General features: G+C 39.4%; 1 protein-coding gene across 2 annotated transcripts in view; it reads left to right on the top strand.

Moving 5' to 3' along the window:
• Nucleotides 1-26691, top strand: part of LOC105200849 (protein rhomboid) — a 388086-nt gene that overhangs the window by 350169 nt on the left and 11226 nt on the right. For both annotated transcript variants that reach the window (XM_039451174.1, XM_039451175.1), the window contains 2 exons: nucleotides 4052-4194; nucleotides 14426-14538. In XM_039451174.1, the coding sequence (XP_039307108.1) occupies nucleotides 4052-4194; nucleotides 14426-14538 (256 nt within the window). The remainder of the gene's footprint in view (nucleotides 1-4051; nucleotides 4195-14425; nucleotides 14539-26691) is intronic.

Below are 26691 nucleotides of genomic sequence, written 5' to 3' on the forward strand. Positions count from 1 at the left end.
TCCAACCACAATGGCGGAAAGCGCCGCGGCTCCTCGGTCTTAAAACCAATTTGTTGCCCGCTCTCCGGGGCTCCTTGCTCTCCCGTCGGAACGGCGCGAAGCGGGCCTGTATTATGCTTAGGGTTCCACCATTATGTTTCCCTGGTTTTGGCGAAACAATACAGCGTATAAGCGGCCGTCGCGCCACGTCCCGACGTAATATTACGTCGGCTGATTTATATCGCGCTGTTCCGCGCTCTACCCCGTAACATTACATTCACTCACTAGGCGATCGGGATCATTATGACGTAATAAACGTTCGAGCGGATGCCGAAAGAATTCCGCATGCGAAGGAAACAGGGCTCTCTTCCGCGTGCGAGAAAGGAGATTGTCGTCGACGGCGCCAGATCGACATGTAGATCGTATACGCGCGCGTGAAGGCATTCAAATATTAATACATCAGGAAGCAGCCTAAATACCAATATCAAACGTGCATTATTTCAATTACGATAATATTTCAAACGAAACGAAATATTTGATATATAATACATCATTTTCGCGATCGTGTACCGTGTGAGGATAATTATAATAATAATTATTTCTCAAATGTGTATTTCGTAGGACAAACAGGATAGATCACTCGAGCTGCCTTCTTGTTAAACAAAACAACCATTCGCCGTCGTCATCACAGCAAAAAACTCTTGGTCGTTCTAATATTTCCGCGCAATATCGCCGCCGTCATTTACGAAACGCCGGATAGTTTGTATAATGCAACGGCGTCTCTGTATATTTGCGCAATATCCCTTTACGAAGTTCTTTTACAGACGAGGAGAGTCTCTTTGCGCAGAAAGACGTCGGACGGATTCGGCCTGTGCTGTACCAAATATGATTATCATAATTAATATACAACGCTTAGAGATTAATATTAATGTGAGATATACATTAATAAATTAATCGAAATTCCATGAATGTATGACTGTTTCGAATATGATCCTTCGCATAAATAATGCTGCTTTGTTCAACAGGATTATCATTGCAATGTCGATGATATCTATCGAATATCAGATTCATCGATTATGTTTCAGCAATTACTACATTAAATCATAATAAAATACAATGTAATATAATTACTAAACAAATAAATAACGCATTATATAATTTATAATCTTAATTAAAGTCGAAATTCTTGTTAGGGTTGCAATATTAAATGCCCGCCTTTTAATTTCTGTAAACGCTCAAACGTCTCACAATTTATATAAAAAAGAAAAGATAATAAAATGGAAAAGAAATATTTCTCGTTTAAAAATTCGGAATGAGAAGAATGTCAATATGGAGATCTGCACATTCAACACGAAGTAACATTCAACTGTACAATCGCAAAAACACAAGTGCAAGTTGCGTGAAAACGCTTCGTAATTTTTTTCTCCTTTCTCTTTGGGAAGATCCTTTTAAATCGCCCACTATCGCCCGCATTTCCGAGGCCAAATCTCAGATAGATTCATCAACGGCAACGTACGACACGGGCGGCGGTCTCATTGCCGCGCCGACCTCGCAGTTTTGCATGAACCTAAAACGCGAAATTAAATCCGGGCGTGTAAACGACCGTCGTGTATACCCTGTCACGGGTTACAAACGCGAGTCACGAATATGTAGCACGCGGGACGCCCGCTACGTCTTTCGCTTTTATTTACGGCTCGCCCGCTCGCACCGCAAAGCCGTCGATTTAATTTCGAAAGTTCCCGGCGTCGCGACGTCCCGGGAAAAGAGAGCCGCCCTGTCTCGCGCGACGCGAGACGGCGACACGTGTCCGTAATGTCTGCGTAACACGACATGAGACTTCTTACATTTTGGTTGCGTCGCTACTATTCCTTTGAACGCGGTGATGAGAAGCAAAGGAATTTCGAAACGAGTTCCCCTCAGCTTAACGTTTGACAGAACTTTGTGCATCAATTTTCGTATTTACAAAATTCGTATTTACAGATTTTTTTAAATCTATAATATCTATTAATATTTTATTAACGGAGGTACATTAGAAAAACGTCTACTTTTGGATGGATTTTATTTCACCACAATATTATAGTTCATTGAAATTTAAAATTTTATACGTGAAATATTATAATATCTCAATAAATTTTTGTAACGGGGTAATGTTCAATTAAATTTTTGCAGAAAGCTTTTTGTGCCGAGCAAAGAATTCCTACGGAAAATTTGTAGAATGTTTTTATTTACACAGTACGTATTTTTTTTATTCACAAGAGCGAAATGTCATGTCGCATAAACTACAAACGCGGTTTATATCAGAGCAAAGATATTAACACGCTGCACGCAACGCGATGCATTCGTGCGTTATGCGTGCATGCGCGCCCGCGATTTTTTTTCCATTTATTTCCCGGTGTCTTTTCGTCGAGCGCTTTTACAACCGCTCGCGGGTCGACATCTTTATCGCCGCCGTTACACGAGTTCAATGTACCTTTTGGTTACTACCGCCTCGCTGATTAACCCTTTCAACGCCGATGGCATTGCGCGGAGAGTTGCGCAATTTATGCGCATACATTTCACTTGTGCGCGCGATTTCACCGTTTTCTTAGTCATCCCCTTATTCTCCTCGAGGTCAGGCACCGAGCAGGAGACGAATGCAGTAGGGTGTGCTTAGCATGATTAAGGTAAATGAGTTCTAGTCGAGTTCTATCATGTAACCTTTGTTGCGTGATTTTCAGTAGACGCGCGACAGACTTTAGCACATTGTTTATTATTATGTTTATTATTTATATATGGACCTATTATGTATGTATGTTTATTATTTGATATTCGTTTGTATATACGTTGCTTGGAAATATTATTCAAATGCTTGAACATGTAAAGAGAATAATTCGCAATACCAAAATGATCAAATTTTGTTATAATAAAAACACGGGAATTTTTCTTGTTCTTAATCTGTCTTTAAAATAAATCTTGCTCTATATAAAAATTCTTTTTTTTACGATAGGATTATATTAAAACGAGTATTATAACACGTATCTTTTATTATATAATTAATAGAAAATTAATTTTTCTTAATGTTAGTAATTTACGCTTATTATCAAGGTCTGTTAATATTGTATCTGAATGTCGCGAGGGAAAATAATTAATTTTTTTTAATAATACCGCGCAAGGTTGCGACGCGCATTTCCATATAAACACGCACGCATCGCTCACCTTTATGTATTGCGTGACTAATTCATCACACGTATTCTAACACTACGCGTAGCTGAGTAATCTTGCTTGTTTTAACACACTCTCTCTGGTTCACTCTTTCTTTTCCTCTGTAATATTTTTCCGTATTTTTGCTACAACTACCCGATCATTTACGATTCTTTTGTGCGTGGAAAAAGAAACCACTTGAAAAAATTGCAGAGGAAAAATTGTTTCGCAACATCAGACTTTAAGCAGAATAATTTATTGGCGACGCATTACTTCAAAAAAATAATGTAATGAATTATAGACTAGCTAAGATATACAAGGGACAAGTCACCAAAGATCAATTTTGAGGATGAATAGCATTTATTATGGCAGACAAATAAGATTTAAACATTTCTGAAATTTGAACATCTCTACGTTTTACATATACAATTAAAAAGTATCTATATAATGTTAAAAATAATTTTATATTTTAATCCTTAAGACACCATGTGAGAAAAAGTATATTTTCGGTATCAACATAGGTTTCGTAATTCCGACCATTGTTTCATCTATTTGAAGTTGTTCTAAAAATTTAAAAACATACTTTCAAATTTCTAGAACAAATACCTATTCTACAAAAAATCAAATATAATGTAATTTAATTAACTTTGAAGTTTCGATAAATTTCACTTATAAATGAAATCAGTTAGATACAGAATATCTGTGATACCTTAAGGCTAAAAGAAAATATTAATGTAGTAATGCCACTTTTGAATAGCATTTTTTTTTTTTTTTTTTCTTAAATTTAATCAATAAATTTGGTGCTCGCAAAGCTTTATTGCGGAGGTCCTTCATTTATCGCATATCTGTCTCGCGCGTCTTTTATTATTGATATCTCATTTTTTTGTTACAGCTTGGTTTCTTCACGTACTACACAGTGGCGATGGGTGAGGTGAATCCCTCCGGGCCGGTGCCGATCGACAGTGTCTTCATTTACAGACCGGACAAGCGGCTAGAGCTCTGGAGGTTCGCCTTCTACATGTTCCTGCACGCTGGGTGAGTCTTCATGATTTTCTTCATTCACGATAATCGATTGGTGTTCGTGCCGTAAATACGTTTTGGCGCGTATTCCTATTTTTTCTTTTCTATATTTCTCACGATTTAGCTGTTTCCATAATTGCAAACACGTCTCTCGTCTATTATACCGTACACGTATTTAACGGACATATTTGTAGCGTCACGTCTCGATGATATTGAATTTTGATCGAATCTCTCAATGCCGCGTTATCCTCGTGCCCCGTCAGAACACGTCGGCAATTTAATTCTCTCTTTGCTTCATGATATGCAAGCACATCATTAATTTTCTCTACCACTACACGAAGAGAGAGAGAGAGAAACACCAATGCAATATGAACACAACTTTGCTTTTATATCACGTACTGATACGACTTTATGTAACGTCCCAAACAAACGTTTTTCGCACTAATGGATACAAAAGCAAATCTGCGTCAGTGCGCATTCAAGTTATCGAGGACGTCGCAGGCGAATTTGCGGCTAGAAAAATACGAGAGAAAGAAAAAGAGAGAGAGAGAGAGAGAGAAAGCTGAGAGTCAATAAAACCTTCGTGGAACTTTAAAACGACGACGACCGTGAAGAATGCATTTTTCGTATCATTCGAAAATTGCATTTACCGAACAGTCTTGGTTCCCGATTATCTCGAATAAAAGGTTTACGGCGTACAGACACAGATTCCATTATTTTCTGAGCGCGCTATTGCTATTACGTCGGCGTTCAATTACAAAACTAAATTTAAGCGTCACCACGGTTCAAATATCATTCGTTTTTGTGATATTACATTTAACACTGTGATATCACATTTGCAGTAATGCGAGTTGTATTATTGAGGGGGGAAAAAAAAACAGGGTGAAACTCTGAAATCGACAATGGCGTCGCAGCGCGGAGCAACGCGAATTATGATTACGGCTGCTCGAAAAAGGGATCAAGATAAACCACGTTCCCGCCGTGCATTTCGCTCCTTTTTTCGCTCCCTTTTTTTGTCAGACTTGCAGAATCAGCCTACCGTACACGTTTCGTGCGTACGCTGCGAATTTAGTTCAGCACAATTTTATTGTTCAAAAAGATGTGTAATATGCTTTTTACGTTTTGTAAACAATAGAAAACACAGGTCGCAAACATATCTGAATTTAGCGAAATACATTTGAGAAAAGAATGTTAGCTCTAAGAAAAATATAAAGGAAAATAAACGTAAGAAAAGGAAAATATATAAATTATATATAATAAAATAATAGATGAAGAAAATAAAATGTACACGAGAGGGAAAGGATAGCTGTCTAAAGTATCTAAAAATTAGCTGGATACAGATCTGAAAGTAATTTTTTTTTAAACCATCAAAATAATTATGTAGAACGCTCAAACTAATTACTAGAATGTCAAATTTTTTTGCAGCATTACTCATTATAGTTAATCGTCTTTTATAATTATTTTTATGGTCCAGCAAAGTTATTTTCAGATTAGTATTTAATTAAATTTTTAAACACTTAAAAACCATTCTTTCCGCACGTATTATTTGGCAGCGTATTTTGTTGTTGATAAGAAATTTTTCTTTGTATATTTAAAATATAAAATTGCTGCCACGTACGTGTTGGAGATAAAATTTCGAAGCGAATACTGAAGACTTTAGAAGAAAATTGAACATATAAAGAACATATTAATTTATCTTGTCTTATTTAAGCTCCTTTTTCTTTACAGGATCTTTATGAAACCGTAAAATGTAAGATACTTTACGCGTACACGAGACGAAATAGATGCGCACCTGCATCCGCGATCAACCACCTGCGTCTATCTCGGACGTTAGGCATTAAGTCATGATTAATTACAGCTAATTGCAATCCCTGTGACCACGTGTCGCATTGTCGCACCTTCGCTTGACATTACATCGATTTAATTCACGCGGCGCTCCACACAAAGAAACAAAATTGTATAAGCGTTGCGGCACGCGTCACTCTCCTACGCCGCGGGAAAGTGGAGCGTAGGGAGAAGGTGGCGGCTTTCTTCGCTCGCAGCTATTTTTCCACCGTGCCTTTTGCTCTCGTTTTCCTTTCTCTCGCTCTCTCCGATAGTTTTTTGTCTTCCTCCCCTTTCTATCCTGCCGAATGACTTTTTTGTTCCTCTCTTGGCGCGCGTTTCTTTTTTCCTATCCCTGATATTCTTCTGGACGCATCAACATTTCTACACCTTTTCCCTACTGTCACGAGAAGAAAGGAGATCGAAAGATGAGATCGTACGGCCGACTCTGTGCTTCTTCTATCTCTCTCTATCTCTCTATCTGTGTCTCTCTTTCTCTCTCTCCCCTCTCTCTTTATCGCCAACTAGAAGTTTTCAACGCGCGAAGCTCTCTAAATTATTCATGGAAACGCCAGATAAGACGACCGTTTTCCGTACGTGCGTATGGAAACGGCGATAAGAGTGACCTCACCGCTGTTTTCCTTCCTATAGAAAGCATATATTCGCCCAATCTTCGTTCCCCTTCTCTTCCTTTCATTCCCTTCCTTCTTTTCTATTATTCTCTTTGCTCCCCTTACTCCATTTCTGATGTTAGGCTTTCCTCGTCCAACGCGTCGTTTTTTTTATCTTTTACTTTTTTTTACATTCTGCGCGTTTTATTTCAAATTTATCTTCACCCTATTTTTTTTTCTACTTTCCTTTAAATTTGTGGGTCAATATCTAGTAACGTTTCTTCTATAACCGTCCTCTTTTTTTTAATCTAATGATACTAACCTTGTTATTTATAATATTATACGTCTTTTTATTACTTATATGTAATTTGTTTGTGCTCACGAGCTTTTGATGCTGCTAGAACTTAACTGCCAGTACTATAACGTTGCAGCATTGTCATAGTATTATTCAAACGGGATTTTAGTCTTGGAGTGTAATATTCTACTAGTTTCTACTTTTTCTCTTTCTTTAAACTTCTTTCCGCGATTCGCTGCATCTTTGTCTTCTTTTTTACCGGTTACTTCTTTCGCGCTCTCGCGGCTGTTGGATTATTAATGCGAACAACGCCCTGTACGCGTCCATCAAAAGTCATTTTCGCCGAGCATTACGTGATCCCGAAAGAGCTCGAGAGCGGTAAGGTACGTGGTAACGCGCCCGCTAAGTCGAAGATAAATTCCGTAGAAGCTGATGAATTCGTTCGAGGGACGGATTCTCTCCGGGGAGGATGCTCTACGCGCGTGTGGGTAGATATATTTTAGAATTGCGTCCCGAGGAAGCCGTATATTGCGCAGCAAGGAATAAGAATAATGAAGCGATCATAGTTTTTTTTTTTTATTTTGATTTTTGTTTGCGTTATCGATGCGCATCCATGCAGTGATCCTCCGATCGGCCATGTACGCGCGAGCATTACGTGTCGGTTACGCTAATTGGTATAAATCGGTGTTATGATAAGCGGTATAATGCATCAGCGGTGACACACGAGCTGCCAGAAGAGACCAAAAGCGCGATCCATAATCGACGAGTAAAAAGCCTGACGCTTCAGCCGGGCGACAGGCGATTAATTATAAAAACAAGATGGCCCGCGCTATCGAGCGCCTTTTTCCGTCTCCGCGTAACGCCCGTTACCTCCGCCAGACGTTATCGAGCTTCCTCCGTTATTAATGTGAAAACTGTCTTTGCCGTCGTGCTCCGAAGTCGTGTCTCCGTCCTATTTCTCCCCGTCTCCTTTTCTGCCCCCTTCTTTCCCTCTTCCTCTCCGTTCCTCCACGTTCGCGCGCGGCGCCCGTGGGAAAGCCGGAAGCGCGGAAAAATCGAGACAATCGCCGTAATTGCGGGAAGTCAACGCGCGCGACAGCGTTGTCGGGGCAGACACAATGGTATCGCCGAGTCCGCAAAATACGAACCGCGCCGAAAGGATCGCGTAGCTCGAGACACGGGACACGCTTCCGTATTTCGTCGCCAGCGCTACATCGATTCGAAGCGAATCAAGCTTGAATTCACGAGGACTCTTTGTTGCGCGCCCTCGTCGCAATTGTCGCCGGACACGCGTGACGTCCGTATTCAAAAAAAAGCATGGTTTGCAAGAACACGACGAAGGATTTTTATTTTTCTCGGTAAATAGCATGCTAAGCAGTCGATGTTTTCATAAAACAGATTGATATGTAAGAATTTTAAGGATGTATAGGACATTTCTTAGAACATTGAGAAAATTATAGAAACATTACAAATTGTTTTATATTGCATTTGAAAGTAGGAGAAAAAATTTGGCAGTGATTTTCTATGTGGATAAAAAGTTATTTCAGTATGAAGGAAACATCTGCTTTAATGAAAATATAATTAATAATGAAATAAGAAATAATGAAAAAAATCAGAGTTTTTTAATTTAAGTATTTTAAATATTTAAGATAGTTATTTTAAATACTTGAATACTTAAAGTACAATATTTACACAAAAAAATCGAGATTTTTCTTAATGTTGTAAGAAAAAATTTTTAATAACAAATAGAGTAAATAAATCATAAAAATATGTTATTAAATAAAAATGTAAACTTATTCACACAACTTTTAATATGAATATAAGATTTAATGAAGTGTTAATATTAACACGTTTCCAAATTTTATTTACTTTGCAAGAACTGTATGTTCGATACATTCTTATCTCGTGAATAGTCATGTGAAAAGAAGTTATTTTAAATTAAAATTTAAATAATTTAAATTATATAAATGTATATAAATATTTTATATATTATTTACTTGTAGATTAAATTTAGTTAATTTAGTATTACTAAAATTGACTCTTTCTCTCGCTGTTACTTCATTTATTGGAAATATGGGGGAAAAAATTGAATAGAATATTCACGTTTTATTAAAACACTGAAAATTCTTTTTTTACAAAAAAATCTACATATATACTATTACTAGTGATACAACACGCAGACGTAATATAATGCACCGTCTTTCGTGAGAACGCTCGCGAATGTGGCATCTCTTTCGGGCTCCGTAAATCATGCCAAAGTTCCCTACCGTGGAGTAGGAGAGAAAAAAGGAGAATACGCCCGAATCTCTCGACTCGTAACTCAATTTAAATAACGATGTCCACCATCCCATCGCTTTTATAAGCCCTCGTCACTCGCGCGCTGCCGATGCGGCATTATGCATGCGCGACGAGCGCGGCGACACACCATTATGCCGCGAGTCCTTTTAATGTCGCATAAATGCGCCAGAGGCTGTGCTCCTTAATATCACCGAGATATCCCTCGTCCCTCGTGCACGCGACGCGCGCCACGTGGATCGAAACTTTCGCCAGCCCGTCCTCCACGAGAATGAAAATTCTCGTGGAAGATTGCCAAACAAATTGCACACGCGATTACATTTAGTTTCCTTCCTAAAAACGATCATTACGGAATTGCAATTAATTACCGTCAGATAAAAATTATTCGGTAATATATGCAGCAAATGATAATGATATCTCGTTAGAATTCCGAAGAAAAAAGAAGTTTACTCGAACATTTAAAAAAAGTTACGATATGATGAGCTACTTAATCTCACGTCGGAGACTCTCAATCTGCCAAACTTCCTTTACATTCGATCGTTTATAACTCGAGAACTGTCAACGCCACGACAAGTCGAGGAGAGATTTACGCCGAATTGGTCAAAGAATCTGTCGATAGAATTGAAGTGGTGATTTCCCCGAGACAAACTCAGCAGCCTCCGACTGCTGAGACATCACTGTCGACGGGCTCGTCCACGCCTTCGTCTTTCGTAAGTAAGAAGTTTTCGGCGCGTAATTAACTACTAGCAAGTAGTTAGAGACGCTGACGAAACCACTTGCGCCGTGGAACATTAGAGTCAACTTGCTCGGGAACTTTATCCCCTCGTTCTCGTTTCGTACGAAGTTACCGACACCGACTGTGTTCGATAATACTTTTGATCCGTTTTCACATGACCCTGGTTTTCCGCGAATTATCGCGAATTGTCGAATTAAACGCAACTGTCTAGATACGTCGAGACGCTATCGGTTTTATCACCCAAAGGTTCCCGTAATTATTGTGCCTTAAATTTTAATTTCTTTCAAGATAAGTTAATACTTTTTTTCTTTGGTCTCCGCGAATATGGAGACGATTCTTTCCTTAATAAAAATGTTAAAGAATGCTCAATGGGAATTTAAATATCTAGATCTTTATACGATTATTTTTGCAGCAGTCTCAAATGTACTTTGCCTGAAGTTCTTGCCATTAAAGTAAAGTACATTTGGAATTAAATAACATCAATAAAAAGAACTTTATTTAAACCGATCGTACTTTATCCTCGGAATCCCATTCAGTATTTTTTGGGAGAAGCAATCTATGAGTAGATATCGATCGCATTGTGATTCATCGTAAGTACGCAATCGTCGAAATTGGAAGCCCGTCGGTCCTTCTCTCTACCCGGACGACACGACGAAAACGATAAAACGAATAGATACCCGTCGTAGGAGGCCGGTTACCGTCATTCGTATTCGTCGAATGAAAATTCGGTCCTGGAACGACACCACCACGTCCTTCTGTCGTGGACCAAAACAGATGGCTGTGGAAAAAGCTTGGCGAATAGGGGGAATATCATACGCGCGAAAGCTGAGAACTCCGTCGTAATTCGTCCGACGTCGCAATGCTCGAGATTCAACTAATTGGTATCCAATTAACCGAAATTGGCGCGTGGTTGGTCTGAGAACCTTATCGTGACTCGAATGTCTTGAGAGCAGATTTTGCTGATTACGGGAGAAGTACAGGCCATTGTTCAGTGGCAGACGCCGTTTTATCGTACACGTCGCTGGGGTATGCATATTGATTCCGCTGAAGTATTAATTTATGCGCTTGATCCGCTTACCGTCCCTCTTATTCATATGTAATAATGAAGCTCAACATTGCGTTCTATTAAATATCATATATAAATAGATAAATACAATAGAAAAATAATATTTGAATAAAGAAACAGAGAAAATACATGTCAAGTGAAGATATTTAGTTCATTAACGTTGTACAATTATTAGCTACATTAGTATAAAAAATTCATACCTGTTCCACAATGAGAAACGATTTTATAAAAACATCAGTCGATATCATATAAATTTTGTCCGTCTCGAATTATGACGCCTAAACTGTCAGAAGTTGATCGATCGAACGAAATTTTTGCTCGTCAGACATGTAAAGTGGAAATAAATATTTACAGAGAACTTACGATCGTCCATATGGTATGCTGGAGAAGAGACCACTCGTATGTGTAAAAGTCCAGTCGAAGTTCCATTGGCGGATACCATCGATGGCAAAGCCGAAAATTTATGAACCTCCCTCCCACGCTCGGGTGCGACGCGACGCCTCCTTACGCGCGTTCCCATTCCGATGATTGCATTCTGAAAACGTATCGACGCCTATACATCACGTCTGTCCCGACGCGGCGGCGACCTCCGGTTTTCCGCCCCCGCGATCGGGGCATTCGCCATTTGCATTCGCGCGGCAACGAGGCGGCAAGAAACCCGTTGGAATTCCGAGCGTTGATTTAATTCTGACCTAATCACGATTGCCTCGCTTGCCTCCCTCCCCCGCTCCTCTGCCTTCTATCTTGACTTCGTTCCTTGGTAATGGCGACGACCGCAGGAGTCCCAAGATCGTGGCATCCATTTCTGTCGATGAGGTCCGTCGATGACCGGCGGCGACGCGCTTGCGAACGACGCTCGAGCGATTCAATGCGCGCGATCGCATTCTTTCCATTTGACCGCATTGCGACAGGGCGCACGAAGACTGTTAGACTCTCGTACTCGATGCAAATTGGTCGCTTCCTAGGCGCACGTCGTGGCTACGAGTCTACGGTATACGCAGGCTAATTGCGGTCGATCGTGTCCTGGTGCAAAGAGACTTTTACGGAATCTTTCTTTCTCTTTTTAATCGAGTCTCGTTCCACCAGGAAAAATCCAATGGACGCAAGAAATTCACGTCACCGATTTAACGGAGACACGCTTAAATTAAGAGAATGTACATACAGGAATTTGTCACAGAATAAGTGCCTACTTTGTCGACAGTTAATTTTTTGTAATAAGCGTATTTATTCTGTGATATGTGATATTAAAAAATTTGATAATAATAAAAGTAAAAAATGTTGAGAACTTTTCGTGAATTAAAAATTAAGAAAGCTAAAGTATATGATTTGCAAGTGTATCGAACTTATATAAGTCTCTAAAAAATAAAATAACTTGATAAAGCATCTCGATTTATAAAAAAACTCATGTAGGGGAATTACTTACAGAATATATCAGATAGACCTTGCAAAGTACATAAAATTAGGAAATGGGTTTAATATTAACACTTTAAATAAACTATACACATATGAAAGTTGTGTGAATAAGATTATATTTTTATTTAATAACATTTTTTTAGTTTATTTTTACTCTGTTATTAAAAATTTAATTTTTTACAGCATTAAGAAAATCTCAATTTTTCTTGAGTGAGTACTTTAAATATTCAAGTATTTAAAATAATGATCTTCAATATTTAAAATACTTAAATTATAAAACTCAGATTTTGTCCATTTATTTCCTATTTCATTATTAATTATATTTTCATAGCACATGTCTACTTCTCATTAAAATAATTTTTTATCCAGATAGAAAATTCCTAAGAAAAAGTAACGTGCTCCCGTAGATTAGAATAAAGTGCTTTTAATTCTTGATATAACCAAGTTGTATTACAGTAGAATTATTTGTACTATAATAAAAGATAATAGTACGGCATTTGTCGCGCGCGCTCTCACGACAACCTAGATCTCGCGACCGTGTCAACTGGAATCGCTCTCCGAGATTTTCCACGCTCCCGAGCGTGTGACGCGATAGATAAGAAGAACGATCATTCTCCGAGCTTAGAAAGTTCCTCCTTACCAGAGAGATAATATTCATAATTGCTCCGCGGTCCCTTTCCTCACGGAGCTTTCTTTCGCCGATAGCCACGGATGGTCGGCCGAATTATCCGAGGATCAACGTCTCGATCGTATCGCTCTCCCTCTTATCGTTCGCTTTTGTTCCAACCGCTTCGCTGCCGAATTCGCTCGAAATCCCTCCGGCTTCGGTTCTAATTTCGACCCAACGACGCCGAGATACCTCGTGGCGTAAACGTTTATTTCCCTCCGTTTTATTCGCGGTATTTTATGAAACTGCGAAACTACGCTGTTTCCTCCGAGATTTATTGTTGCCTTCGTCTGACATCGCGTCCATGCTCTCTCTCGCGCGCGCGCTCGCGCGAGCGCCTCGGCGAGATGTAATAATTAGTCGGCCGAAGTTTCGCGATAACGGCCGGGTATCGGATTTTCGTGCTTCTGCGGCCCAGAAGTCGCTGATAAAACTTTCCCCCGACCGCGGCTGGTATCTCGCAATTATTTCACTCCGCGGCGCTTTCCGTAACCTTCTCGGCGGCACTCCTGTCGAAACGACGCCCCGAGCGAATAAGAATATTGTTTGGCTGCGATCCACTCCCTCCCTCCGCCGTGCCGTTCCGAAGAGTAGAGAGCAGAGAGGCACAATTACCGTAATTCTCTTGGCCGCGCCGATAGTCACGAGCCGCCTGCGCGGAATCCACCGCGAATCGCACTCGTCGCATTTTCGACTTTTCTTCTTCTTCCCCCGCCAGTCTGGCCGGCTCCGTCGTCGAGCCTTATCTACCACGGCGAGGGGAACATCGTTAACGAGATGTTCCTAATTAAAACTATAGCCGACTGCCCCGCGGCGTTATAATTCACGATTAACGACAACCTCTCCCTTCTCGGATCTACATCGCGAACTTCCGAGATCTTCGGCGACTGAAGTTGTACCGACGTGTTAACTCGGGTTTCGCGGTTAAACTTTGCGACGGTTACGCGAAAGAGAAAGTTTTCCGTATCTAATTACTTTATAATATAGTGATTTCGCTATACATAAATGACCATGACACTCTGCGTCGCTATGACAATTATTTCTGAAATAATTTTATAATAATTAAATAGTAGGTGATTTTTAATGGTTCCATAATGATTATTGCACATTTATATTTGAAAAGAGGTTTAATATTGTATTAATATTGTAATTTACTGTAGCTGTACATGGCGTAGCTGCTGCGATTGATCTTGCAATAATGGAGTACGTCATAGACGTATTCCAGAGGTTGCTTGTATGCAAATTGTGCCGTAATTGAATTAAATTCCTGAGCATCTCGTGCTCCAACAGAACAATTGACATGCCTTAGTAATTTACCGCGCGGTTACATTTTTTTCAGATGGCTTCACCTGCTGTTTAACCTGGGGGTACAGGTGGTCGTGGGACTTCCCTTGGAAATGGTTCACGGAAGCCTGAGGATCGCCGCGGTTTACATGGCCGGGGTTCTTGCCGGTGAGTAATGTCGTCTGCAATGTGAATTATGTTATGGTGCATCTACGATTTATGCATCTACGTTAATGCTTGTTTAACCTTCGCGTTTCGCCGTGCATCAAGTTAAATCAAACAAAACTTTGCCTCGAAATAGTTGTTAAGTTTTAAAAGCTGTCCGCTTCTAAAGTATCCATTTGCTGGAATCCACTTTGAAAAAGTTGCGCAAACCTTACAGTTTTCCATTTTATTTTTCAAATATTTCATTCTTTATCCAATTAATTATTGCGCTTTTTAAGAAAGCAAATAGATTTTATAATAGAATAAAATGCGTATCTTTTGTTGCATTCACAATTTTTTAACAAAGTAGATGGATTTTATAATAAAATAAACTGCGTATCTTTTGTTACATTTTTGAAGCATTCCGTTTATTTCTATTTTATGTACGACAGTCAATTGATAGTGCAATCTGCTCTTTTTATCATTCTATTTCTCTCTTGTTTCAAATTTTCCTCTACTGGATGTGTTTTTGTACAATTTGAGAATTGCCAGAATTGTAAATTTAGTGTATATATTTAAATACTAGCCGGATGTATCACGAAACGCGAACCATAGCTGAAATCAAAAACATCCAAGATATACAGGGCGCTAATTATCCGAACATATGCTACCTGCTATAACGAGGCGTTTTAATTAAAATTCGTTAATGTTAATATAAGTACAGATGACAGCTAGATAATGAAACAGCGCGCTTTTCATATGTAATTCTGTGCATTTTCCAAATAATTGTGATAACCGGATTTCTGAAATAATTTTTGTCCATGACAGGTTAAACTTTTTACAATTTGTCGTATTAAACAAGCAATTTTTTTACATATTATTCTCTTTGTTACATTTTGTTGTGCCATTTAAGAATTTTATGCGCTAATAGTGTTGCTTTTACATTGTAAGTATTGTTCTGTTTCTAACCAATTTCTATGCGAAACATTTTTGCATATTTATCGAGACAACAAAGGCAACCGAGTAATTCCGGTAAATTGTTCCATCCGGTGTACATGTATATGCGAACGTGTATACGAGGATACATGTGCGGGCAAAACGTATCTGTATACATCTAATTGTCATTTGCATAAATTCGATTAGACGCAGATCCCGAGTTATTAGCGGTCATGAAAGTAAAACGTGGCAAAATGGAGCGCATGAATAATTAACTCCAGCCGGACGAGGGACAAAGAGGATTCAGGAATTAGATAGAAGAACGAAGGTATAGGAATTTCAAAGTAGCGCGGTGATGTTACTATTAGTGAATTAGCAAGCTTGGACGGTATAACGTTTTTCTTTATACATTCACGTTTATGCAGTATTACAATGTAGTATATAAAATGCCGAGGAAATTGTGCGTTGCAGGTGCAAAGTAAATGCTATAAAGGTAGTCTTGAGGATGAAACTTGAGAGAAACTTTGCGTAGTAAAATGTATATCGCGCAATCATAAATATAAGAGTGAAAAAAAAAATAGTTAAGCGCTGTGCTGGAAGTAGATGTAATAAATCGTTTATGCACTACAAAAGAAGCACGAAAATTGCAACGGTGGGAAGGATGTTCCCCTTCGTGCTTTTCACGCCGCTGCAATTTACAATAGAGGCATCAAGCTTCTCTGAATGTTATCGACTGCCATCTTCGTCCGCCTCCGTCTGTCGTTTTCATATCTCTGAAATTTCCCGATTGCGCATTTCCGACTGTCTTGGTCTAACTGTTTTATCCTGATTTTCTTGTTCTCATTTTCGCACGTTCGAGCGGTGTGCGTATCTCCGTCTTTGTTCGTCTAAAGCCACCCGCAAGAATGCGCCGCGGCGACAGCTTGTCTGGGCCCACCGCGACGAGATTACTTCGTATGCATCGCGGTCGCGACGATGTAATGCGATTGCAACGACGCAAGTGCAACGGCACCAACATTCCCTCCTACCTCTCCGTCGTGGCGCGACGCTCCACCTTTATGCGCCTGCTCTTCTTCCTCCGACCGGCTGACTCTTTAACATTGATCGAATTGTGGCGACGAACGTACCCGATTAATCTTGGATGTTGTAAAATATTTTTTTCCTATAAGAGTGTAGAAAGAAATAACCGCGCACAACGCGCAATAATTTCAAGTCGTTAAAATCGCTACGTATTTAATTCAATTTTTGGAAATAATTTTGAAAAAAAAACTAGTTGCGTCAATTTTTATTAGAATTTATGTTAGTAGGATTTTAATATTTATAATTAATATTACATTTGCTTGACATTTCGAAATAAAAAATAATTTATTATGCTTATATTATTTGGATTTCAAGATATTCATTTTTATTTTCATTCAAGAGTCAATATAATCATCTTTCTTTATATTGCTACGAAATCATGAGTACGTTTAAGTACATTTTATTGCTATAAAATAGCAATTTCTGCTGTATTGCATTCAGTAATTAATATTACGCGATATTGAAGGAAAAAACAGAAAAACTCGTTGAAATGTAATCGTCGAACTAATAGAGCGCGTAAATCAACGTTTTAAATTATGCGGTTGGTGCACCACGTGAGTGTAAATTATCCTCAGTGCGGCGTGAAACCGGGGTTGGCTTATAAATGCACTTCTCCGGGGTGGCGCGGATTAATGTCGTTTACGACATCGCCGCGCTTATTGCTGGCTGTACTCCCTGTCCTCCCTATTGCTCGACCATTTTCACTTGGAAATTTGGACGTTGGGGCAAATAGCACTGCGAGATAAAGATTTGCTGTCAAAATTTGCGGAGTAGACGTTTTCACACGACGTACGTAAATGAATTGTATTAATAAAAAAAAAAAAATGTATGTGTGTATATTTATTTTATAGAAACTTTATTTTCTGATTCTGCGGACGTGAGCAGACACTCTGAACATTAAAGTTGAACGTTTATAATGCATCTCGAGATATTTAAGTTAAATGAAGAAACAATTTTTTTTCTATTTTTTTCTATTTTACTATTTTTTCTATTTTTAAATTACGTAAAATTATAATTATTAGTTTCATTAATATTAATTAAAATTCTGTCACGTTGAATACTAAAATATTGAACCTGAATAGTACTAAATATTTAGATTTGTCATTAGACGATTAATAAGTTGCCATAATGATATCTGAAAGATTGAACTCGCAAACAATAACATTAACAATTAAACGATATTATTAATCTACCGAATAACAACTCGTTTAGTCTTATAAATTCTGTCTCGTCGATTTCGTGCGAGATGCTCGTGAACTTCCTGTTCTATCGTTAACAAATGTTTTCCGATATACAGTTTTTTTGCTGGGGAACGGATACGGCTTCGTGTCAAAACGTCATCGTCATTGTCGTCATTGTCGTCGTCGTTGTCGTCGTCGTTGTCGTCGATATCGTCACCGTCGCCGTCGTCGCCGTCGTCGTCGCGGCGCTGTCGAGTCGATTGCGTGACACCAGCAATTATACGACGGTATTTGCATGTCGTACGACGCGCCTCGTCGTTCGTATGCACGACTGCGTGTGGCCAGTCTCCGGTGCATTAACTTGACTCGACGACGCCAACGACGATAGCGCATCTAGACTCTCCCCTCTCCCCGACTCTCATAGTCGATACTTTAAGTTTTTCTTTTCTTTTTTTTTCGCGCGCTTTTAACTTTCCTTTCAGCACGAGATCGCGTTGTCCTGACTCGTTAGAGTCTCTACTCCTCTACTTATTTCTTTCGATCATCCCGGAAACAACAGGAGCTTGATGACCGGGAGAAACTTTAAATTGGGCGACAAAACGCTACGTGGACGCCATGTCCGTGGGAAAATCTCATCGAGTTGTCATTGTTATCGATAACAATTTTATTTGTACACCTTTCTTCTGATATTATTACTTCTTTTATTTTTTTTATATATCGTTTAAATATATAGAATATATATATAATTTATACATCTTTATCATTTTTTTTTTTTTTCCAAAATGAATGCAACTGTAACAGCCAATTTTGTCGATATTGGCGGACTACAACTACAATTCACCCCGTTTTGAGAACGATGCGCGTGTTTTCCGAAGTCTGACTGCATCGCGCTAACTCGCGAAAGAGTGCAACGACCAGTTTTACCGGAAATAAAAAAAAACGAGTAGAGGACACCAGGGAGTAGCGGCAGTAAAAGCCGTTTACACTACATTTTAATCGCAAGGAATCTAAACGCGTTTTGGATAGCCATTGATGTACGGTTCCGCTCTCCTTGCTTGCCACCTTTTTCGTGTATGCGTACAAATATATTTGTGTGTGCGCGCGCGCGCGCAAGTATGTTTGTGTGGGCATACGTGTGCTATACTGTGTGTGTTTTCTCCATCCCTCCACCCATTTTAATATTTTCGGCGCAAAAACCCCGGCGGACATGGCCTGCTGCCATTGCGTCAAAGGGATATTAAAACAACGGGACGAAATGCGGGATGTACAAAATGTTGATACTGGGCGAACTCCTCGCTTTCGATTCGGAATTTTGCGTGTCGATGATCGCGCTCAGGATGCCGAAAGTTTCGCAAAAATGCGCGCACGTGAGGGAGAAAGAGACAAAGAGAGAGTTGGGTGCGAATTGCGAGCGTGCTGGAAATTTCAGCATTTTTGAACCACCGCTCTCCACGAGATTGAATGCTCGCAAATGTGAATTTTTTTTTTTTTTTGAGAACTGGTGCGGCTGTCGTGGCTGAATATAACTCTATAGAGACGTTAATCGCGTTGGGTTTGAATGAATGATTTCGAGAAGCAACCTATATTAAAATGAAAATTAAAATTATGTAGGAACAATCTAATATAGGAATACAGAAAAGTAGAAGAATTCTTTTTATATAAAAATATTATAAATATCATTTTTTTTTAAATTTACTGTGCTGTTAAAAACGGTAGTGTATATCAAAGAATCAAAATCAGTAACATTATAAAGGATTGCAATATGTAGTAACCTTTTCGTTCAATATTAAAATGTTATTAAATACATTTATTCATATTTCCCAACAGTCCTGCAATAAATATCGCATCCAGCCCTCCATGATATTCCATTATCGAATGATTCATATAGTTATATCGTACAAATGATAAAATATTTGAAATAAAATAATGAATATTAATAAAATATTTTGAGCGCTTATTTTTTTTTAGACTGCTGTACAGTTAAAATTTTAATATTTAAAACATATAGGTACATAAACAATCTTAATACAATTTTAATAAAATTTACTACACAGTTAAATGTGGTAATTCACGTCTAACTGTTACATTACATATTGCACGAACAGTACACTCGGTGATTCCATATAAATACCGCATTCGTCATGGTGACATGTTTCATCGACGATACAATTATACACTGTGGGCCACGTAATCACATGAGCATCATCGTATATTTTCTTCATCGAATAATTCGGCAACGCGAGCCGAATGTTTAATAATCACTCGAGGCTGAAGAACCTCGTTGATGCGAGCGGATCACTGTAAAAAGGAAGAGCTCCTCTCATCAGCGTCGATTCCTCTCGTACTCCATCATCTGCATATGTGCGTCAGAATCCCGCTGCCATAAATGTCATGACCATAAAATTCCGACGGCTTTTTCCCCAGAATATACTTCACACATTATATTTTATGCATCAAGTAGAGACTGCGTCGCTCGCATGTATACGCACGAGGTATGCACACCTTGTTTCCGAGTGGACATGGTATTCACGGCGCATCACTTGGCTTGATGCACCAGTAATGTCCATTTCCACGAATGTAGATTAACTTTGATCCCAGTTTAACTTATTCTTTATCTTTTTTCTAATTTTTGGAACTAGAAAAGGACGAAGAGTAAATTAAATCGAGATCAGAGTTAATCTACATTGATGAAAATGGACATAAATGACATAACTGCGTTGATGAAAATACATATCGATATGAGCAGATACGAGTTAAGGTTTTCTTCATTAAGTCTTTCAATTTTCTTTTTTTTTTTATTTGTTTCAAGATTTGTCGATTTAGAAAAGTATGAAAAACGTAAACTGATCTAGTGAGACCAATACATAGCATGCATTAGCGTAGCAGATTGCTACTCTATTATATTTTTTCAATTATATAGGGTGTCCCGAAATTTGCGAATCAAATGGCAAGAAAATGCTCGAAAAATAAAGTAAAATTTATTTGTAGATTTTTATTTAATGCATTAATTTTTGAGATAAATAACAATTGTACTTGATTTTTCGAGAACTCTCTCGTTATAGTATTTTAATGAATTTCAGGACACTCTGTATAATACCAATGGGAGCTGTAAATCCATGAACGAGCTTCTGTACATTCGACAGTGCCCACCCGAATGTGTTTTTCGGTTCGAGGTCTAGCGCTACCGAATCGTTCAACCTTCGGACTCCCGTCGTATCTCGTTTGCACGAGAACGACGGGGGCTTAGAATTTCGCGTCGCGCGCATCAGGATCGGTAGCGGGAAAAGGCCTCGCATTTTGTTCCTGTTCTCTCTCTCCGTCGCCTTCCATTTCTACCGCATTTCTCTCGCTCGAGAGCTCTTTACGAATGCAACGGCGCGCCTGCACTCGCGCCTAACAGTACGCTCGATTTTCCGCCACCCTCTTCTTCCCGTCGCACCCTCTCGCACGATAATCGCCTTTGTTCCCGTAGGGTTGTTCGCGAATGTCCTTTCTTCGTTAACAATTGCGGGGATTAAATTGGTGGATATTTAATTGACGCCTGATTGACGTTGCTGGTTTCATATCGCGGTTTATAACGAAAATCCGCTATTGTGTTTCGCCCGTAAATGGTGACAAGCAGCAGGGATTGCAAAAGAGATTGTCAATCTTCTGCATGGCTAACGATTATATGATTTTGACAGTAAATCCTCGACAAATATGGAAGATAATTGTGTCCATGCAGCGTAAATTTTACTCGTTTTGTGCGAATCGCGGCGGCTCTTAATTTATCTCTCGAAAACAGATAATGCTGATAATTATATAATTAATGAGATAATATCCCAGATATGTACTATTTTACTTTTGTGCACGCAGAAAACATTTTTAATGACACAAATAAAAAAAGACATTTCTCTTTAATGCTATGCTAATAAGAATGCTAATAAGAACGAAGAAATTTCTAATTCAGTAATACTTAGCTGACAATTAATAATTCGCACGCAAAAGCGTGGGAATTCGCCTGCAGGAACGTAATGTTCCAGAACGCGTGGAATAAGTACGCCCGTATAAAAAGAGCGGAACGTGCAAAAATGCACCGATACGGGGTACGGGGCGCACACCCATATCCGCGGCGGCTCACATCGGCGCGTCTTGCTTAAGTGGTTAACTGTTAATTTTTTAAGGCTGCGAGAGCGTATCGAGCGATTCTTTCCGCGCGGCGAAAGAGACGCCCTCCGACGTTCCTTGTTTTCCAACCATTTCGCGTTCCGGCCGTCCCATTCGTTTTTTGTCTCCGGGAAAGAGAGAGAGGCTCTTTACGAATGCATCGACGTGCCTGGCACGAGCGCATTCTAAAATGCACGTTCTATTTTCCCACCTTTCTCCTCCACCCCGCGCGATACGGAACGGAGCATTTTATTTCGCGTCGAGGCCCCGTGCACGCATTTTCGCGATTTCCTCCCTGTTTCCCTCGTTTTCCCCTCGTATTTGAATTGCAAGTACGGCGCGAGCGAGACGCAACGTCGTCTTCATCCATGCATTCTTACACATTGGTGTATCACCAACAGACATGAGATATTGTAAAGTTGACAACTGTGCATACATTTAATGTACAGATACTTTTTTTTTAGTGTTATGAAATCGAAAAAATTAAGTAAATATTCAAAATCCGTAAAATCCGAGTGTCTTAGAAGAAAATATTACAACTGATAGATGTTTTTAAATCTTATTAAAATTCAACGCTTTTAATTCTACTTACTATCCTGGATATTTTGTGTCCGACCGATTCTGGTTTGTATACGTTTTTTTATTACTTCAGTTATGAAATTACATAATATTACATTTTATTATTTTTATATTAATATTTAAAGATTTTTTGAATTATTTTAAATAAGTGACCATTTTGAGTTTGGTATTGTAAGAATTAATGATCATCCATTAGTTTACATTATACAATTATATAAAAAAATTATATTGTTGAAATGCTTTTTAATAAATAATTTAAAATTTGAAATATTAAACTCTTTTTCAAGTTTTTTAATTCAATCGTTCGTTAATCAGTTTATCGTCACGTTCGTTTTCGACGTATGTAAAATTTTCTTATGTTTGAAAAACGACGAGGAGTCATATGAGTATCTGCATCTCTGACATTTTTCATATCTTTTTTGCTATTGGACGCTGCCTCTGTGCTGGTTTCGTTGCACCTGTTGCACGTCGCGCCGTTTGGTTCCAACAGACTCCGTTATTGGTGTCGTCGAGTCGTTAATCGATGATATTCCGTGTACACTGAAAAATATGTGCGGCACCTTATCGCAGCATAAATCTTCGCGGCTGATCGGTGGAAAAGCCAATTACTTTTTAAGTAAGTTATATTAAGGCTTTCGGAATTAAATTCTCGTGTTGCTGAAAGTTCGTCGCAGCGAAGAAATTGGAATGTCTTATCGAAGTTTTAATGTAAAATTCTCGTAAATCCTCTTATTCAGACATGCGAATGTCAACAGTGATATTCCCCGGCATGCTCGCGTATCTGAGCGAAGTTAGCAATATTCATTGTTGGACAGGCTGATGCAACATTGCAGCGCGCAAGTTGCGGAGCGGTGAATATACGGATACAACTGCACGCTGTAATCATAGGGAGTAGGTCGCAAAGACATTAACTCACGCTGGTGCATCGCGTTGGCAGACCGCGTCGACCCACTTCCCTTCCTTTCATGCTTTCTTCCTTAAGGCAAAGCCGAAGGCACTAACGAAGGCTCGGATGAATTTCATAACCCACGAGAAGTCCGCGAGGATTACGCTTCTCGACCGTTTCGCTTTTTTTTCCTTTTTCCGCTTTCTTTTAGCCATCGTGCTCGTCCTCGCGCTAGGTCGCGCTAATTTTCGCGACGCGCCTCGCCGCTACCTTGTCTACTTTTTTCTTCTTATCTCCATGTGGTACATGCACATGCATCTCTTATATAGTTGCTAGAAAGCGTTGCTAAAAATAAAATCCTCGTTTGATCCTTTCACGTGCTCACTTTTTTATTCAGGCGCCTTCACAATCGAAACTACGTAATTAATTCCTTGCAATTACGAGACTAATTTAATCGCAAATACGATACACCGTTTATTTTGAAAAAAAAACGTAAACGGAAATTGCAATTAAACGATTTTTAAATAATGCAACTGTTTGTCAATTAACTATACCTAATTAGTTAACTATATCTCAAAGATAATGATGAATAAAATTTGTTTATACATATTGTTCAAGCATAATCACAGATTCAGAGTAACATAAAATTTATAGTATGTGTGTGAATTTAACATTAAAAAATGACGAGACGTTGGAAATTTCAATTAACAATGTTAAGTAAATACTTGAAGCCTAAGAAAGATTAACGGTGTTTACTAATAATACAATGATAACTAATGCTAAAGTGAGCCAATCAGCAGGGTATCGATTTGTTAATTCGGTTGAATAAGCTATTCGCTCCGCTATGGCTCGTTTCCTATAGTCTCGGTTAGGTAAATGACGGTAAACCGTAAATACTCGCAGCATCGTCTAAGTTGGACCAAGAAGACCGGATGAGGGGAACCAGCAGCCTCTTGAGCTAGTATCCGTTAACTCGAGTCAATTACTACAACAGAGAAGCATGGTTCGTCGTACACGAGGGTAAAGTGGTCTCTCGGCGTGCTTCAACTTTCAATTAACTATGGCACGACGACAAACGGACTGGCGATGACAGCTGAGATCCTAAATTCTCTCTTTTATTATCATATTACCGCTATTGCAGTTACGCGACATTATTGCATTGTATTGCATTACAGACCCTGCGCGCGGCAATAAATCGTACCTACGTTTCTTCTTTGGCCGGTGCAATTCACAATTGTTATCGTAATAAATAGTAATTTATTTTATTAATGTTTTTATGATAACGCTTCTATTTTTTTTTTAGCAATATCGCATGAATATGAAATTTTGCTAAGCTAATTATTTTGCGAGTTAATTTTTCTCACGATACAGATGCAGTTGCATCCTCGTGGTATTATTTAATATTAATGGCCGCCGAAGCGCGACCGTATCAGTAGTTTATATTGTGAGTTACTTAATTCTACGCGTCTCGAATAATTGCTCCCTTGTTCCGATTGGATGTGACTCGATCATTTATTAAGCGAACGCTAATAATTCATTGCGGGTAATTCGGAGCGTTCACGAACTCGCACGAATTGATGTTTGCATCCTTAATGCATTTCCACGTCGCTCCGGTGCACACCGGCTTAGACGCGATTTGCGCTTTGCGGAAACTCCGTGTAGGTAGTTTACGAAACAGGGGCGCTTCGTATAGCTCTCCCATGAAGGCTGCTGCTGCTGCAGCTCGATGTAGGTCGCGCGTTAATGACCAGTGCGTAGCGACGAATTCAATTGAATCGTCGGTTTCGCAAGAAACGAGGATGCTACGCGTGTGAAGTCTCGCACAATGCGCATGACACAATCCTACCTGTTATCCGCAGGCCTACAATTGTGAAAAACTCAGACTTTATAAAAGAGAACGGTCCACCTGAAATTACCTGGAGAATAGACGTTTACTTATTTACCGTTTCTCTCTCCTCTTTCTAGAGCTTAGTTAAAATTAAATTCTTTAGTTTTGCAAATAGTTGATAATTCTCAGAAACTATCGAGATTTTTTTTTTACCGGAGAAGAATGTACTGTGGTTTACGGAAAGAATTCGTAGCTAAAAGAGAACGTGGGGAACATCCCCGACATCTCGTATATCAACAGTGTGGATTAGAAGCGACGGCCTTAATAAATCGGGGCAACCTCGTCAGAATTGGACGTGACGCGACGTATCGTCCGAGCAACACTCGTAATTTAGGACGGATCAAAGGTGGGTCGGGCGGTTAAGGTTCGCGCAGGACGATCGGTCAGCAGGTCCCCAGGTGTCAGGTGGTACCCGGCCGCTCCAGACCCGCCGAATCACCAGCGGGGCCGGCCAGTTGCCACCATTTCCACATAGGAAGCGACTAATGTCCTCGCTCATTTCCCACGATATATAGGCGAGCGCCGCATCGATTCTCGAAGCACCATCCGCCTGCCCGACGCGATATTAATGTTTAACTAGCGCGATCGTGTGTCTGATACATTACCGTTGCTCCCGGGGGTTGAAATTGTTACGCGCTGCGCTACACGCCCGTTCCTACACCGCCACGGCGGTGCTACACGTTACGCGAGGACGAAACATGCGAATTGCAGAGTTTGTCGAATACGGTGCTGTTATTGCAATACTATCGTTCCGTCGAATTGTCTTCTATTGTTGGCTCGGCGGTTAATTGGACTGCAAGGCTATTTGATATTTTCAGATATTTGCTACGTACGAATTCTCGAATTATTACACGACAATTTTTGTATCTTAATTTTAATGAGGATTTACACGATAGAGATGCATTATTTTCGTACGATTGCGCATTGAGAAATGTACGTTGTTTATGGCTTAGATTACCGTAATCTGACATCCGCGATGTTATATCGAGCACTTCTCGTTACCACATATACTGGGCGCGTTGCAGCAAGCTACTCTCAGCATCCGTGTGCCGTGGGCAGTCTGTCAAATTACGGAGCAGGTACTTGGAGACAGTCTCCTAATTCCGCTTCTAATAACCAGGGCTAGTTCTAAGCGCCCGGAAGCGCTTTGTACTGTCAACCTTGCGTATCGACCAAATGATGAATGTATCGCATGGACAACACGCGTCCCATCGTGGACGCAAACATTTGCGAGAATATGAAGTTAAATTATATTAATTAAAAATAGGATACAGATTTGTAATTTTAGGTACATGTTAAACGTTTGTGGCACACTTAAAATATTGGGAAATTCTAAATTTTGTTCTTTTATTTGGTTATGCTAAAAAAAAGAAGAAGAAAATGAAAGTTTGCAGTAACCGGGGTGTAGAGCCCTCATACACCGTATTCCAATTTTTACGGCGGGCACTCGTTTTCCGACGAGCTTTTTCTACATTACACGC

This window comes from Solenopsis invicta, chromosome 6 (genome assembly GCF_016802725.1).
Source record: "Solenopsis invicta isolate M01_SB chromosome 6, UNIL_Sinv_3.0, whole genome shotgun sequence".
Classification (NCBI taxonomy): Eukaryota; Metazoa; Arthropoda; class Insecta; order Hymenoptera; family Formicidae; genus Solenopsis; species Solenopsis invicta.